An 18308-nucleotide genomic window follows, 5' to 3' on the forward strand; every position below is an offset into this window, starting at 1 on the left:
CCTTATATTTAAATATTACCTACCACCACTACAGCCCACTTGGCACTTCCCCAGCTTGAGCTCAGTTGTGGGAGATAAGCTTTCAGGTGACATAAGTGTTTTATTTACATACGAAACCCCCTCAATCCATCAGCTGCAGGAAAACAAGGCTGTCAGCGCAAGATGATCTCATCCTTCCTGCAGAGCAGCTCTGCTTGGATTGCAGAGGCAACGCTCCCCCGCTCTACTCCTCCCTCCCTGCCTCTCATCCCATCCAACAAGCAGCAGCCGGGAGCACATGTGAAAACAAGAACCCAGTTAACCTTCTTTCTATTGCTTTGGAAAGTGGGTACTTCAATGGAGACCCAACTGGCACCAAGGCTCACTGGCTGGTGCTGACCACACAAATGAAGGGGTAGATTAATGCACCTAAGGGACGAACCAGTCTGGGTTCTGCCAGGCTCAGTGCCAGGGAAATACAGAAGGACTTATGCACACAGAATCTTGGCCAGGATTTCAAGGTCAGCTTGAAGGCCACTTTCCCTGAAGCTGATGAGATAGCACAGTGAGGTAATGCCTTTGCCATACATTACAAGAAATCTGTCAAAATCTTTGCTCAAAACTGAGCTGCGCGGCCTCAGTTTAGCCTACTGGGACATGTTTCGTAAGCTCAAAAAACTAAATGCTAGCATACCATGACATCATGGATTTAACCACAGTATTGCATATTGTCCATCTCTAATATTTAAAATCCATGCAGGGAATTTGGTTAGTAAACAGCTGTAGTGGTGAACTTTTATAATGAGAAAATCAATCTGATGTAATCCTGAGACATTCACCTGAAACATTCACTTGGAGAAAATGTGACTGACAATGCATTTTCCAGAGATTTGCCTACCCTTTTCCCACAAAAAGTTCAGGGCGTGTTTTTTCTAAACCCACACAATTAGCCAGAGGTAATACTGCAATTTGTTTTCCAATTCTGCTCAAAACCAGCCTGGATTTGCTATAGCAGGATATTTGTAGTTACCACACTGACTGGGGGATGGTGGAAATTGTAATCCAAAGAGGTAACTTTTCTAAGCTCTTCTTGTGTCTACATAGAAAACTCTTGAGCAAGTAAAGAAGGCAGCTCTGAATTACAAGCATCAATGAGGGAGTCTCAGGCTGAGAAAACTAGAACAGTAGCCTTCTACAGTATGAGCAACTCTATCCTTTACATTCAAGCCTGGGTATTACTACTGCATGCTTTCAACCGCTGTACATCCAAGCCCTTGCCAGTTTCACTCTGCATGCCATATTCTTACAAAGTCTGCCCAGAACTGACATGCCTTGTTAGAAAGTTTGCTGGAAGAGGAAAACTTAGGTGCTTGGTAACATTTCCTAGGCTTGTTACAGCATGTTCCAAGTTGTTGTTTTTTCTTCTTCATGACACCATCAATAGATTGTATATACAAAGAGGGGACATATGAACTCAGAACATGGAAATGAAATAATTCAGAAAAGGAAACCCCCACACCCTCAAAAACCTCAAACAAACCCAATGCTATAATCTCAATTTTTGGAAGAGTTGTGTGAAAACTAATTTCCAAGCAGGCTGACAGTTTTCACAATAACAGTATCAGACAATGAAGTCCATTATGACAGAGAAAGATGCTTCCGAGCCAAAAGGAGCTTTGTTCAGTCTAAGAAAAAAAATGACTTCATTTGTCTCCAATAAGCTCCTCATTTCCTACTGTCAACTTGCTTAGAGTTACTTTTGCCACAAAGTGAGAAGTAATAATGCAAAGCTCCCGAGTGACTGAGATTCCACCAGAGGAAGACATAGATAAGACATGGTAAAAAAAAAATAATCATGACACAAATTGACCCTTGAATTGCCAACCCAGCTACATACATGATGAGGGGGACAAAAGATTCCAGAGACTGAGAAGAAACCGGGTGGGGATTAGATTTCAACACAGAGATTAGGAAAGGAGTGCCCGAGCCTAACAAAATAAAGGGTGGGGTGGGTAAGGAATAGCTTACCTTGAACTGTGCTTTTCCTGTTCTGCAGTTGTTGTTATTGCAGTTCCTCTCAGAGCTGCCATGGCGAGAGCCCCCAAGCATCCCATGCCGCTCACCTGGACCAGGCTCCCCCTGCCAGTTGGACAGTGTGATCTTCTTGATGGAGCGGGACAAGGAGTTGCAGTTGAGGCGATCTTCATGGGTGACAGAACCCTCATTTGGGCTGGTGCTCTTGAATCCATCTCCTGTGGGCACTGGGGAACTCCGAGCCAGATACAGAGAAACACTCTCATTGAGGTTTTTGTGCAAGCCAGAGTTATCCAGAGCAGTGATAGAGATGCCTTGACAGCTTTCTCCCGGAAAATCCAGAGAGCACTTTGGTAAGGAAAGCTTTGTACTGATTGTGAATGGCTGGACTTTCCTTGCTGTGCTGTCGGACATTGTTCCTCAAGCATTGGACCCGGTGTGTGTGTATGTGTGTCTGTCACCCAGATTATTTAGTTCAAGGCATTCAAAGGTTGGAGAATCCTAGAAAAAGGTAACAAATCTAATGCCAAAGTCTCTAGAGACGAAATTCTTGTTCAGTTCCGCCACACGAGTTAAATGTTGCAAAGCATTTGCTTAACTGGCCAGCCTTACTTCAGAATTCTCCTAGAACTCAAGCTTGCCTTGATGGGTCCCCCAAAAAAGAGCTTCTGATCTTTTCTGGATCCCAAGCAGTTGAAGTCATGCTGCGGCCACCCTTCCAGACCTCTCTAGCCACTGTGGCGATGGGGAACCACATGCAAGCACCATGAGAAAAACCAAAGCGTGGAGCAGAACAGAGCCGTGGGTGGGAGCTCAGGCCTGGCTTCAAAGCAAAAAGGGGGTGGTGGAAATAATTCTCAGAAACATGAAGCTGGAAGAGTTTGCCTGGGGGTGGATCTGGAGGAATGAGATCAGAGAGGGAGCCTTTCTCCTTCTCCTGAGGGCTGCTGAAGGCTCCCTTTTCCTGGCTTGGGCAACCAGAGCGCCCCCTATCGCCCTGAAAGGCCAGCTTTAGGATGACGTTTTCCTTCTCCCTCCCTCCAAATGAAGTCTCTGCAAGGGAGGAGGAGGAGGAGGCAGCTGCAGGTGCTGAGAGACTGCTGGTACAATTCACCAGCGCAGAATTGGGGCTGCAAAGGCTGAGTCTTCTTCTTTCTCCTCTTCACTTCCAGAGCGCTCCTTACCACCCTGAAATGGCCAAGTTCCTCCTCTTGGAGTGGAATGGGCTGCTCTAAGGTGATGTTTCCTTGTGTCCCCACAAGGGAGAAGGAGCAGGTGGCTGTAAGTGGTGAAGGACTGACAGTGCCCCTCACCTGAGCAGAGTTGGCATTGCAAAGGCTCAGTCTTCCTCCTCCTCTTCCTCACCTCCAGAGGATCTGAAAGTGTGAAGGCCCTTCCATTCAAGAACAAGCTGTTCTAGGGTGACATTTTCCTTCTTGCTCCCTCCAAATGAAATCAAAGCAAAGGAAGCTGTGGGAGAAGTTGCAGGGGCCACTCACTTGCACATAGTTGGCTGTACAATTGTGAATCCTCCTCCTCCTGGCCCCCAGGGAATCTCCTCTTAATTACTATTTATTTACTATATTTATACCCTGCTTTTCTCACCCCAAAGGGGACTCAGAGAGGCTTACAGATTATGGCAAATCTCTTGTCCCGAAAGCATCAAGGCCCCAACGTTGACACAAAGTCCGCTGCTCTAGCATGAAACTTTTGTTCTCACTCCCTCAAAGTAAAATCTCAGGAAGGGAGAAGGAATTGGTGGCTGCTGGTGCTGAGGGCTGCCAATGCCACTTACTTGTGCAGAGTGAATAATAATAATAATAATAATAATAATAATAATAATAATTCTTACCCGCCTCTCCTTGTGGCTCAAGGCAAGTTACAACATTGCTAAAAACACACCATCACCTAAGAGTAGGGGCTGCAAAGGCTGTGTCTTCTTCCTCTTCCTCACCTCCAGAGTGGCCCGTTGGCACAATGGATAAACCTTTGTGCTGGCAGGACTGCTGACCGAGAGGTCAGCTGTTCGAATCCGGGGAGATCGGGTAGAGCTCCCTCTGTCAGCTCCAACTCCCCATGTGGGGACATGAGAGAAACCTTCCACGAGGATGGTAAAACATCAAAAACATCTGGCGTCCCCTTTCAGACAGACAAGTCTCTCATACCAGAAGCGACTTGCAGTTTCTCAAGTTGCTCTTGACACAAACAAAAAATCAAAACCTCCAGAGTGCCTGAAAGTGTTGGAGAAGAACTGGCTGCTCTGGGAGGAGGTCTTCCTTCTCACTTTGGAGTCAAGTCCAAGCAAAGGAGGAGGAGGAGGTGCCACTCACTTGAATAGAGTTGGTGGCTGGGCAAAGCAGAGTCCTTCTCTTCTTCTTCTTCTTCTTCCTCCTCCTCCTCTCCTCCTCCAGGGCGCCCCCTATCGCCCTGAAAACGTCAGGAGGGAAACTGGCTGCTCGAGGATGACGTCGGCCTTCTTGTCCTCTCCAAGTGAAGCCTTAACAAGGGAGCGTGTGAGGAGGGGCAGCCGATGCCCTTCACCTGCGCAGGGCGGAGTCCTCCCCCTCCCCCTCTTCTTCGTCGCCTCCGGAGCGCCCCCTGTCGCCCTGAAAGAGAGAAGACCCTCCTTCCCTCAAAGGGGGGTCTCAGCCAAAGGGGAGCAGTCGGGGCAGGTGCTGAGGGGCTCCATTGGGCAGAGTTGGGGCTAGAAGAGGACTGAATCCTCTTCCTTTTCTCCTGCTTCCTCTTCTCCTCTTCAGTCGCGATCCACCTTCTTGCGCAGGTTGAGGACGCAGAGGAGGCAGGTGAGGAGGGCTTGGCGGGACTCCTGGGAGGTCACCCGGGCTCCGAGGCGGCGGAGGAGCGGGAGGAGGCGCCTCCGGGCCAAGAGCAGCAGGCGGGTCAGGAGGGCGCGCAGGAGCAGGAGCAGGGCCGGCATGCTGCGCTCGGCCGGGACCTGAGGGGGGAAAGGGAGACCATGATGCGCCGGGGGGAAAGCGAGGCTAAGGCAAGGCACGCGCCCGGGGAAGTTGGGGGGGAGAGGGGGAGGGGGGCTCCAGGGGGTGGAGCCTTCCTCTCTTCTCTCTCTCTCTCTTTCCCCCCCCTCCCCTCCCCTTCAACCTCCCCTCTCTGTCCTCTCCCGGGCCCTATATTTAGCCCACTCCGTCACTCAGGCAGCAGCGGGGAGTTCTTTCGCATGAGGTCATGCCGCTTGGGGAAAAGGAAGGAAACAGGGAGGGAAGGAAGGAAGGGGAGGAAAGGCAGCTTCCCCAAGCCCTGGCCACTCGCCAAACGCCTTCCCCTCAAGCCACCGGGCAGGGCAAAGAAGCCGAAGGGACTGTCAGACTGGCGGCAAAGTCCCGGTTTGTAAGCCGCTCTGAGAGTGGAGCACGACTACTCTGAAGCGATGCCTAGATATGAACCCATTCAACAGGTGAAGAAGCTCTTTCCCTTGCGATCCCTCGCCTGGGTTGCTGTGAGTTTTCCGGGCTGTATGTTCCAGAAGCATTCTCTCCTGACGTTTCGCCCACATCTATGGCAGGCATCCTCAGAGGTTGTGAGGTCTGCTGGAAACTAGGCATGTGGGGTTTATCTATCTGTGGAATGTTCAAGGTGGGAGAAAGAACTCTTGTCAGTTTGAGGCAGGTTTGGATGTTGTAATTGACCGTCTTGATTAGCATTGAATAGCCTGGCAACTTCAAAGCCTAGCTGCTTTCTGCCTGGGGGAATCCTTTGTTGGGAGATGTTAACTAGCCTTGATTGTTTCTTGTTTGGAATTCCCGTCTTCTGAGTGTTGTTCTTTATCAGGGCCAGTTGACACCTCCCAAAAAAGGAGTACCCCAAACAGGAAGCAGCAAGGCTTTGAAGCTGCAAGTGTGAAGGTTGTACAAGTGTGAATGTTGCAATTGGCCACCTTGATTAGCATTGAATAGTTTGGCAACTTGAAAGCCTGGCTGCTTCCTGCCTGAGGGAATCCTTTGTTTGGAGATGTTAACTGGCCCTCATTGTATCTTGTCTGGAATTCCCATCTTCTGAGTGTTGTTCTTTATCAGAGCCGGTTGACACCTCCCAACAAAGGAGTATCCCAGGAAAGAAGCAGCCAGGCTTTGAAGCTGCAGGTATGAAGGTTGCACAAGTGTGAATGTTGCAATTGGCCACCTTGAATGGTCTTGCAGCTTCAAAGCCTGACTACTTCCTGCCTGGGGGAATCCTTTGTTGGGAGGTGCTAACTGGCCCTGATAAATAAAGAACAACTCTCAGAAGACAGGGAGATTCAAGACAAGAAACCATCTGGGCCAGTTAACACCTTCCAACAAAGGATGCCCCCGCCAGGAAGCAGCCAGGCTTTGAAGCTGCAAGGCCATTCAATGCTAATCAAGGTGGCCAATTGCAACATTCACTTTCCTCAAACAGACAAGAGTTCTTTCTCCCACCCTGGACATTCAACAGATATATAAACCCCCTATTCCTAGTTTCCAACAGACCTCACAACCTCGGAGAATGCCTGTCATAGATGCGGGCGCAACATCAGGAGAGGATGCTTTTGCAACATGGAAAACGCTCAGGAACCCAGTTAGACACCACTTTAACTGCCGAATCCTGGGAGCTGTCGTTCGATGAGGCAACAGCACTACAGACTTTGTAAAGGGCAACTCCCAGGAATCTGTGGCACCAGGACTTGGCTTCTAAAGTAGGATCAAACTACGGCTTCTACTAAAAGTCGAGAGTAGAGCGCAGAGGAGTTCAGCGTCTTTGTCTGGTGCGCATGCGCATAGCGGGCGGGGGCACTGGAATCTTCAAGCGTGGGATGTATTCTTTTTCCTCCCTTGGGTTGATGGACAGGCTGGGACCCTCTCCCCCTCAGGGCCCGGGCATCGCCGTCGCCCTGGCAACGGAGGCGATGATGCCACTGAATTCCACAAGGTGGGGCCGCTCCAAGAGCGCAGGGACTCGAATAAGGTACTTCCCTGGGACACTATGGCAACGGAGAAGATTGACTCCTCCCCTTCTCCAGCCTGGAGGCGGGATCAGAACGCTGGGCATTAGCCGGAGAATAGGAAGCCCCGCCCACCGCCCCCTCCTTATTATTATTATTGGTATTGGTAATCTCATCCTCATTTATTATTATTAAGATCCCACTTTTCTCCTGAAACAACTTCAAACAACAAATCGAAAACAATACAGAAGCACCAATAAAAGTACACATATAAGATTTGAGAAACAATTTCACAATTTGTAAGTATGAACATTTAAAACATCCTGGACTTTGCGTGGATATGCAAAACTGTGGCCAAGAGTACAACAGGATTGTTGTAGGTTTTTCCGGGCTATATGGCCATGTTCTACAAGTTAAACATGAGCCAACAATGTGATGTGGCGGCAAAAAAAGCCAATGGGATTTTGGCCTGCATCAATAGGAGCATAGTGTCTAGATCTAAGGAAGTAATGCTACCCCTCTATTCTGCTTTGGTTAGACCACATCTGGAATATTGTGTCCAATTCTGGGCACCACAATTCAAGAGAGATATTGACAAGCTGGAATGTGTCCAGAGGAGGGCGACTAAAATGATCAAGGGGCTGGAGAACAAGCCCTATGAGGAACGGCTTAGGGAACTGGGCATGTTTAGCCTGAAGAAGAGAAGGCTGAGAGGAGATATAATAGCCATGTATAAATATGTGAGAGGAAGCCACAGGGAGGAGGGAGCAAGCTTGTTTTCTGCTTCCTTGGAGACTAGGACGCGGAACAATGGCTTCAAACTACAAGAGAGGAGATTCTATCTGAACATTAGGAAGAACTTCCTGACTGTGAGAGCCGTTCAGCAGTGGAACCCTCTGCCCCGGAGTGTGGTGGAGGCTCCTTCTTTGGAAGCTTTTAAGCAGAGGCTGGATGGCCATTTGTCAGGGGTGATTTGAATGCAATATTCCTGCTTCTTGGCAGGGGGTTGGACTGGATGGCCCATGAGGTCTCTTCCAACTCTTTGATTCTATGATTCTAGAGGCATTTTCTCCTGACGTTTCGCCTGCATCTATGGCAAGCATCCTCAGAGGTCACTACCTCTGTTGGTAGTAGGAAAATGGGTTTATAAATCTGTGGAATGACCAGGATGGGACAAAGGACTTATGTCTGCTGGAGCTAGGTGTGAATGTTTCAACTGACCACCTTGATTAGCATTTAATGGCTTGGAAGTGCCTGGGGGGAATCTTTTGTTGAGAGTGATTTGATGTGCCTGATTGTTTACTCTCTGTTGTTTTGCTGTTGTAATTAAATGCTAATCAAGGTGGTCAGCTGAAACATTCACACCTAGCTCCAGCAGACATAAGTCCTTTGTCCCACCCTGGTCATTCCACAGATTTATAAACCCGTTTTCCTACTACCGACAGACCTCACTACCTCTGAGGATGTTTGCCATAGATGCAGGTGAAACGTCAGGAGAAAATGCCTCTAGAACATGGCCATATAGCCCAGAAAAACCTACAACAACCCAGTGATTCCGGCCATGAAAGCCTTCGACAATACATAGTACAACAGGATGCTGACATAAGGCATGGAAGAGATTCAGGCTATTGGCAATGTCCTATCATGTGAAGCCCAAAAGAGTGGATAGGATATGGAAACATATTCATACAACTTGTGCTAGGCCTTGCATTCGGCCCCTCATGGTCTTGACCCAACTCTAATTAGTTTAGGGATCTATCTTTATTGTAGTATTAATGCAGTTTGATGCCACTATAAGCAAATCGGGAACTTCACATTGCTCTTCTTTTCATACTTAGTGTTTGAGAACTGGATTTTTAAATGTATTCTGCCTCGCAGTATCTAAACAAAATATTATTTCCCATAACCGGAAACTATCAATGCTTTCAAACTAGCCAGGTAATCTCAAATTGTTTACTTAGTCCTTCTACAGAGAATCCATATGAGACACTGACTATATTCCAGTATTTCCTGATTGTTTTACCACATTTATTCAGAATTGTGGTAATTTGTTTTGTATTTAAAGTGCAGTTATGGCCACAGTGTGTCCAATGTGGACTGAAAAAAGATACTACTGGGACTTATTAAGGCTATTTTGCTATTAATTAACTAATTAAACATCTGGTTGCAACTTCAGTATCTAATCGCTTCCTGTCCACTGTGGTTAGTTATGAATTGGCTCATGATTTGCTTTTACCTTGTTCATTCCTAAGAGGGATGGATATGGGACGGAAACGGAAAGATTTGTTGCATTTTTATTTTGGAAAAGAAAGTTGCAGTATTTTTTTTAAAGAAGTGAACTGGTAATTTGTCTCCATTCCATAAGAAAAAGTAATTTGATTGTCCAAGGACTAATTAAAAGTATATTAATCAATACTTTCATGACAGAAAGCAATTAGAAAAAGACCACCATAAGGAAGGATTGTCTCCTGATGTCATTAAAACTGCAGGAGATGTGTTAGCAGTGAGAAAATGTAGTTGTTATTTTGTTAGGGCATGATTTCTCCCTTATTTCTAAATATGTATTTTTGTGGGGTTTAATCTAGTTTATGACTCAGAAACCAGCCTTTTAGATGAGTGTTGGGACTGTCTGATTTCAGGCCTCTCAACTAATTTATTTATTTATTATTTAGTCTATTTGTATCCAACCTTTCCCTATCCCGAAGGGGACTCAAGGCAGCTTTACATAGGGCAACTATTCAATGTCTTTGAACAGCAAACAGTTAAAATACATTCCGTGAAAGATTTAAAATTAAAATTAAATGCATATTAAAAAACATATAAAACATATACAACTAATAATTTACTTTGTTCAAATGACCCTCCACAATAATAAAAAAAGTTATTTGTTTGGGCTACATGGGGATTCTGAGCGTTGTAGTCCAAAAAAGGAACTTTTTCCAAATTCTGTGCTAGAGTTTGTGATTTAGATTGTGGCTATTATAGTTCATGAGAATGGTTCTTTTGATATAAATTCCGAGCATAGCCATGTATTGAGAGAATGACTATTTTTTTCACGGTGCTTTAATCCACCTCAAATTATGAGTACAACAATGGTGACCAAATTACGTGATAGTGCAAGTGATTTTCAGGAATTTTGAGTATTTTTTTATTGTGTCAGAGGTGACATGAGATACTGCCAGCTGCTTCAGCAGATATGTTACCATCCTGTGGGAGGCTTCTCTTACGTCCCCGCATGGGAAGCTGGAGCTGACATATGGGAGCTCACCCTGTCTCACAGATTTGAACCCCCAACCTGTGAACACAGGAACCTGTATATGTCCTGTGAATGCAATGGATGTGAAGGTAAAATTTCATTTGAACATATATATTAAGAACATCCCGTTCTATCAATATCCTTTCTTATTGTACCTTGCAAAGGTAATCAAAATAATGCATCCCTTGCCTCCAAATCATAGGGACAAACATGCTAAATTGAGTTCTAAAATTACCCCCTTTTTTGCTTTTGAAGATGCAATTGAACAGCCCAAGATCAGATTAAATGACTGAGGCTGAGATCCAAGAGCTAATTTTATTGAACTAAGTATGAAAAGAAGAACAATGTGAAGTTCCCGATTTGCTTACAAATTTACTGACCTCCAAGAGCCTCTTAACATGAAACAGCAAAAACTCCTCATTGCTCTGCCTTAGTTAATTGACTGTAATGGATGGATGACTCTGTGAGACAGGATAGATCACATATGGTCTTACCACAAGCCCAGTAACAGTTTTCTAGTTATACAGGAAATGCTGTTCTTTTTGGATTGAAACTCGAATGAAATCTAGGGAAACAAGAAAAAAGAATCTCAGAGCACATTTGCCAATACAGACAAAAAGGAATAGTCATCAATAACCACAACACATGAATTATTCTCACTAACAGGCTTCTTTACACTTATAACTGGGCAAAGTTATTCTACATTTCTGCCAATATAGGAGGATCATTCCTTGTCCCTAAAGTCTCTGAAATATTTTTAATAACCCCTTCATTTCTAGACAGCATTTTAAAGAGTCATATCAGTACTGCAATATTGATTTTGAAAAGCAATATCCAAAGATAAAAGAGTCAATTGACTTTGAGTAAATTGAGCAGCCTATTAAAATATTACATCACTTTGTGTGCAAGCAGATTATGAACCTTTGATAATGACATTTGATTAATGGATAGTGGCAATTATTACAGTTCACCCTTCATATTCATGGGGGCTAAGAGGGCAAAATCGCTACAAAAGAGGAAAAACAGTGAATATTTAAATCGACATAAAGGACAGTACAGTATAGTATTTTTATTGAATTGAGCAATGAATATTCCTTCTCTTTTCTTGATTAAAGAACATATGCCATATTGTACGTCTTAAAGACATTCAACTGAAAGATGTTCACAGATAGTATGTGGCAATGACCTCAACACCCTTTTTACCCAGCAGAAACAAATCAGTGATTAAAAACAACACTTTGAATCAATCCATAACAATGTATTAGGCACGAATGAAATTGCTTACTGTATGAATACTTTAATTACCCACAATACCCTTTTAAACTGGAATTTAATTTTAGTGGCAGATTGATACATTTTTATACTTTACTCCTTTACTTTATAAGAATGCTTTAAGAATACATCTTTCCCTAGGTTGACAGAAAGCAAAATAAATCAAATATCTTAGTTTAACTTTTCCCCAATTTGTTTCTTCCTGCAGTATCTTTAATCACAGAAACAGAGCACTGAAGTCACAGGCAGCATGATTTTTTTGTTAGGAAAGCCATCATTGGATTTGAACTCCATCAAAGGTATATTGGTACCCTTCTGTTTCTTGGTAACTTGGTGCTAAAAGTTTTGCATTGGATCCAGTTCTGGTCAAACTTTGAGCAAACCCAATTGGAATACATGGGAATTAAGTTCATGTCCCAAGGAACTGAGTGAATCTCCTTTAGGTATAAGCAGGTCTGTACTCAACCCTATATATTGAATTGAAGTTTTTTTTAATGTTCAGTTTTAGTCTAAATGACTGGTAAGAACAGCACATATTTGCAGTTAGGCTTTTTTTTTCTGTATTTTTTCCATCAGGTCATGGAACAGGAAGTTCACAGCCTGATGCAGTAACCCTAGAGATCATCTTTGCCATATTGGAGCTGTGGTGGTGCAAAGCATTAAACCCTTGTGCCAGCTGGACTGCTGACCTGAAGGTTGGCTGTTTGAGTCCGTGAGATGGAGTGAGCTCCCGTCTGTCAGCTCCAGTTTCTCATGCGAGGACATGAGAGAAGCCTCCCACTGGAAACGTCCTTGCAGATGGCCAAATCTCTCACACCAAAAGTGACTTGCAGTTTCTCAAGCTGCTTCTCACACACACACACAAATCTTTGCCATGAATACATCCCTGGCCACAGTTCTCAGAAGAAGCATTAAAAGTGTGTAACTAAAGCAGATCTTACTGTCTTGAACTCCTTATTTGGCTGTCTTCTCCTCTTCCGCCACCAGAGAATTGTAGAAAGCTCCAAGATCTCTAAAAACAGCATTAATGTCTTTGCATTGCCTCCAGCAAAACAGTTTGCTTCTTGCACCAGGAGAGGCAATATGCTTTGTCAATGAGGAACAATATTAATCCAAAAGGCTTTGCTCCTCAGCTGTCCTTTAAGTGACACTTATACCCAACTCTGTCTCCCCTCACCAAAACAAGAGTGAGAGGGGAGGGACACACATACAGTGCAAGCGATAGCTCACAAGCACATGCCCTATCTGTTGGGATGGCAATGCCACTGGCTTCTGATGTATACAAAGGGAGAAAGGGGTGGGAGTGAAGGTCACAACATTTGTGCACCACAGATTCATGAGCTGCCTCAAGGAACAGCTGTTGAAAGGCTCTATCAAAAGCTGAAACATGCAACAGATTTAAGAGTGCTTTTACGTTTTTTCTTGCTATGATAAAGACGGTCACTTATTTTCCTTGATATATTCATAACAAGGACACATGTGTCTTTACTACAGGGAAAGGGGGCTGAATATTCTCCAATGCTTTCCTGCTTCTTTAAGGAGGAACCAAGGCCAGTGCAAAAACTATCTATCAAAGAAACATGTCTATCAGTTGATAGACAGCATTATTTTCTTTAAGCATATGGAGTTAGCCTTTCATATTCACAGACTCCATATCAATGGATTCCACCATCCATGGCTTGAAAATATTCAATTTTTCAAAATTGCAATTTTACATAAGGGACACCATTTTACTATTCCATGGTATACAATAATACTAGAACATACATGGATTTTGGTATCCATATAGGCTCCTGGAACCAAACTTCAGTGAATATGAAGGGTCCATTTTATCACAAAATTTAGGGTATGAATACAAGCAACATATGCATGTGAAGTATGTATCACACACATTTGTTCTCAAGTACTTGTGATTTCAGCATACTCTGTTGGCAAATTTAGCATTGACTGTATGCAGTATGAAAAAACACTCAACCACATGGAATATCACAGTTTAGATAATCTAGGTGCAGCAGAGATCAAGGGATCATTTTGTAAATTTACTTGGAAAGGTGACTTATAATGACTGTGCTGGGTCCAGATTTAAGCATCTTGTTGGAATGGTAACTGACTATACCACCTCACATGCTACATAAATGGTTAAAAGATCTCATTAAATAACCACCTCATCACATTGAGAGAGGAAAGCATGGGTGACCTTCCCTTTAAGGGAGAGAATTGTTCCTTTTAAGGGAGAGAATAGTCCCCTTTGGACTTCTGCCTCCCCATCAGTGGAAACTTAAGAGCTGGCAATACATTTATCTTGCATTCATCACAAGGTCAGTATTGCTTTTTTTAAAGACCAGGAGAAACTACAGTATCCGAAATCCATCCCTTGCTCTGCCAAAAGTCCCTTACCCTAAAGGAGACTGACACCAGTTTAAAACCAGTTATTTCCATGAGATCCTATGGTTCTGCTCCAAACCCCATAGGATACAAGAGACAGTGATTCAGGTTAAAACCATTGCTTTTCATGGGATAGTATTATTTTGCACCAAACCCATAGGATACAAGAGACAGTGCTCCAAGTTAAAACCCTTGCTTTCCTTTGGATCCTACGATTCTGCATCAAAGCCCATAGGATAAAACAGACTACTGATGGTTGGGCAATGAAATAGGATGGGAAACTTTTGATAGTTCCCATCCCACATGTTTTTCAGTTGTAAAGATGGGAGTGAAGTATGATAAGAGATAGGAGCTCTGAACACTCATACCGTGTTCAGATTTCCCTCTTTTCATGATTATTCTGCCTTTTTTTTTGAACCCTGGAACATGTGATGAGCTCCAAACCTTTCCATGCTTGAAAAGAGGATGAAGTGTCCTATCAGGGGGGAAATTTCTCAATGTGATGAGGTCAGATTGTCAGAGTTCCCTCCTTTCAGGACATTTCTGCCTCTTTTAAACCTCAGAGTTCTATGCACAACAGCTGGAAGTACTTTTACTCATGTGATGAGCTCAGTTCCTCTCCATGCTTGAAAGGGGGCTGAAGTGGCCTATGACTGGGAAATTTCTCAATGTGATAAGGTGGTCAACGTGGTAGGTTGTTGTACAGTGGACTGAGTGAGAAGTGGAGAACCCCATCAAACTAGGCAGAACTGAGCTAGGCTTTTTTCATGGATTTTGTACTTTTCAGGAATCCAGAATATAACTGTTCACCGCATTCAGCATTATCCTCCCAACCTCTATTTATTATTATCTGTTGACTAGAAAAGCTAATATGTGTTTCTGTCAACCTAGTAAACAAAATTAAATCCTTTTGACTAAAGAAGCTGTAACATTATACATAATAGGGATTGTAACTCACCTGCTTTATGTGACTGGGAAATTCCATGAACCATATGCTTAGGAAAGTTTCCAAGTTCTGCCCCCATTCTGAGAATTGGGAAACATACAATTGGAAAACTCTTCTTGCCTGTGGTCTTGAAACCCATTGCCAGTCAGACCAAAAAAATTGTTGGGTATAGTGTAAGTTGGTTCCTTACATTCCTGTATCCAGATTTTACTTTAGAGATCATTATATTGTCTGGTTTTGATTTAGTAGTCCCCTTCAACAAGTATAGACTGGTTGATTTCCTATGCTATTTGGTTGCTTTTTCCACTGTTATTGAGTCACAGGTTGAGAAGGCAGACACTTTTGATGGAAAAAGACCCTTAATGAAATTACCTCCCAATGGGTTCTCTGCATCATAGACCCCTTCCACACAGCCATATAACCCAGAATATCAAGGGATAACAACCCACAATATCTGCTTTGAACTGGAATATCTGAGCCCACACTGCCATATATCCTAGTCCGAAGTAGATAATGTGAATTTTATTTGGCTGTGTGGAAGGGGTCTTAGTGAACCTGTAACTAAAGGCTTATTGGAACTGGACAGCCATGGAAATAAATGGCATTGCAACATGGTTTGACACTGAGAACTGAGAAGCCCTAGCCCCTGAGCGCCCCAGCTGGAGGTCAGCTGTGACAGCAGTGCTGTAGAATTTGAAGAGGTACAAATGGAGGGCAAAAGAGAGAGACGTGCCAAGAGAAAGGTGCATCAAGCCAACCCCGACCGGGACCACCTTTCACCTGGAAACCGATGCCCTCACTGTGGGAGAACATGCAGATCAAGAATAGGGCTCCACAGTCACCTGCAGACCCACCACCAGAAAACTGATCTTGGAAGACAATCCTACTCAGACAACGAGGGATCGCCTAAGTAAGTAAGTAAGGACGCAGTGAATATAATTGGTTTGCTTACTATAAATCAACACATTAAGTTTATTATTGAAATGGCACTGCAAGTGGGTTGGTTATGATGCAGGAATTATGAACGATGTTGCTAGCTAATTGAGCAATGATGACAAAATGGTTCAAGCCAAAGGAGCCTTCCACCCACTCCAATCTCCCATGGTATGACCCATGCAACTCTGTCAGTTTGTAAAATCACAAATATGCAAACAAGGCCACTTCTTCATGAGATTCAACCATCTGAATCACCTCCTAGGACTCCCTTGTATATCTGCAGCACAACCTTTTTGGGCTGAATCACAAAATCCACAGCATGAAAAGTTTACATTTTGGTAGTGAATGCTGCAATCCAAAGCATGTGAACTTAACTAAACTCCACGGGATTTACATGGCAGAAATGTATCCTCCAACTGTTCCACTGTAGGCAGATTTTTACTTACCAGTCAGCTCAGTGAAAAGCAAACTGCTGCAACCTCTTATAGGCTGCATATTCTTCCTCATAATTAATGTTTGGTATCTTTACCATATTCAGATGTTGCTTTGCCATACATGTCCTAGTTTTCATCTGTGAAATGTTGGAGAACCTGTGGAAGGGAACAATCATGTTTCAGAGGTCACATTAGATTTGTCCTTTAATCTCATTTATTATTGTGTCTGTCAAAAGTTGTCAAAAATTTTAAAATAAAAAAGTTATAGGAATGCACATCAAAGGTTCTTTTCATACAAGAGCAGGAACATATTTGACTTTTTATGTGACATTGTATTCGCATTTTCATCATATTAAGTGCTTTACAGTTTTTATTTTATGCCAGTGGGGGTTGACTGATTTTGAACTTTAAAGTAGCTATCCAACAGGTTGAACTCTGTCTTCAAGACAAACTCACCAGTTCGATACTTCCATTACAATCCACTCAGGGTGGATTCAAGTTGCAATGACACACCAGCTGCCAATCTAATCATTTAGTCCTGTTTCAGGGAAGGCCAACTCTGGATGAGCTCTGGAAACAAGACAGTTGAGGAGTTCAAAGCCAGGGAGGTTCAAACAGGGAGCATTCAAGTGTCACTGCAAAATCCGACTCAATGGGAGTCCATGTCTAACAATAGTGGCCCAAAAGAGCACAATTCAGGTCAGGAGTGTGCAAAATGCAGCCCTTCAGGTAGTGCTGAACTGTACTTCCCAACGTTCCTCAGCATTGGCTATCCGGATGTGTGTTGTAGTCAAACAATATGTGTAGGGCTGAACTTTTCCTGTTCCTGATCTAAACCTTGATCTTCTTTTGAATAGATCTTCCTGGTATCTGCAATAATCCCAGATGTAATTGTGAGAGGTGAAGCTTGATGTTTTTATGTTGCTTTATATTTTATTGTTTTAAAATATATTTTACTGTTTATGTTTTTAGCTGTATCACTTAAAACTGTTTATATTGGGCTTTGTTCCCATGTAAGCTGCCCCGAGTCCCTTTGGGGAAATGGTGGCAGGATATAAGAATAAAGTTATTATTATTATAATAAGCTTATATGCCTCAAAAGAGGGATTTCTGAATAAGGGTGTGTGTGGGGCGGGGGGGGGGGGGGGTGCTAGATCTGGCCTGCTTTTTCTTTCTTACAATCTATTCCCAGAGTGGGTGAAGTATAGATATTGATGATGAACTGCAACTCCCAATGTTTTTCAGCTTTAACTCCACTGGATTCATCAAAGGCCTAGCACATGCTTTTAGGCATTGATGCTCTCCGAGGATGTTAGAACCATTTATTTATTTATTTATTTAAAACATTGATATTCTGCCCTTCTCATCCCGAAGTGGACTCAGGACGGAGCACAGCATATATATGGCAAACATTCAATGCCGGGACACAAATTCTATCATTCTGAAATGTATTGGAAACATCCATTTGGTCTGCTCCTCTTTGCTCTCTAGTGATGGATCAAACTCTTGTAATCCATAACACAAGAGTCCTATTTGACAAATTGAGTTAAGAGGCAGTGCCTTCTTGGTGTGGGGTTTAAATCTTAATTTATTTAAATAGTCATAGTTGCCTTGAAGTCAACATAATTCAAGTACTTTGCCTCTAACCAAATTGGGGGGAAAGGAGTGGTGGATCTAATCTACTGCTTCCAGTTAAACATTATTATGTTAGTGAGCAAAGGCAGAGGTGGAAATTGAATCTTTGCATTTAGTTTATGCAGGATTTCATCAGGGAATAATTAAGGGGGAGAAAACACAAAAGCACAAAAAGATTCAAGAAGTTCACTTTGCTTGGGCTTGTGTGGAAGTTTAGGTCTGAGATCAAAGAGCATCTCCTCCTTCTTTTCTTTCCATCTTCCAAACCAATCATGATTATGTTGACCCATCCTTTGGCCTTTGAAAGAGGTTGTAGTGAGCTCAGCTGGGATGACCTTTCCCAGCCCTTGTAGCTTTCTCATGGGGAGGCAGAGAACAACCCAAGGGACCAGTCTGGCCCCAGTACAGAAACATCATGCTCTAAAATCAGAAACAGTCACTCAACAGCTCACTTATTTGGAAGAGCGCAGCAAGGGTCAACGGTGATGTAAGACT

General features: G+C 43.5%; 2 protein-coding genes across 7 annotated transcripts in view; both read right to left on the reverse strand.

The window, feature by feature from the left end:
* The window catches only part of LOC132761301 (spectrin beta chain, non-erythrocytic 1-like), a 67744-nt gene extending 62992 nt beyond the window's left edge, over positions 1-4752 (reverse strand). For all 5 annotated transcript variants that reach the window (XM_067464284.1, XM_060754053.2, XM_067464285.1 and 2 more), the window contains exon 1: positions 2008-4752. In XM_067464284.1, coding sequence (XP_067320385.1) covers positions 2008-2427 — 420 coding nt within the window. In that variant the 5' untranslated portion in view covers positions 2428-4752. The remainder of the gene's footprint in view (positions 1-2007) is intronic.
* Positions 4753-4768: 16 nt separating this feature from the next.
* On the reverse strand, positions 4769-12797 carry MYMX (myomixer, myoblast fusion factor). 2 transcript variants are annotated; one of them, XM_067464313.1, is made up of 3 exons: positions 12419-12797; positions 10700-10770; positions 4769-4969 (listed from the first exon to the last, which is right to left on the reverse strand). In XM_067464313.1, exon 3 carries the CDS (start codon positions 4949-4951, stop codon positions 4769-4771), a length of 183 nt encoding a protein of 60 aa, XP_067320414.1. In that variant the 5' UTR covers positions 4952-4969; positions 10700-10770; positions 12419-12797. The 2 variants fall into 2 exon arrangements, with proteins under 2 accessions (XP_067320414.1, XP_067320417.1); XM_067464316.1 differs by lacking the exon at positions 12419-12797 and adding an exon at positions 12167-12412.
* Positions 12798-18308: the final 5511 nt, after the last annotated feature.

The sequence above is a fragment of the Anolis sagrei genome, chromosome 1, assembly GCF_037176765.1.
Source record: "Anolis sagrei isolate rAnoSag1 chromosome 1, rAnoSag1.mat, whole genome shotgun sequence".
In the NCBI taxonomy this organism is placed as follows: domain Eukaryota; kingdom Metazoa; phylum Chordata; class Lepidosauria; order Squamata; family Dactyloidae; genus Anolis; species Anolis sagrei.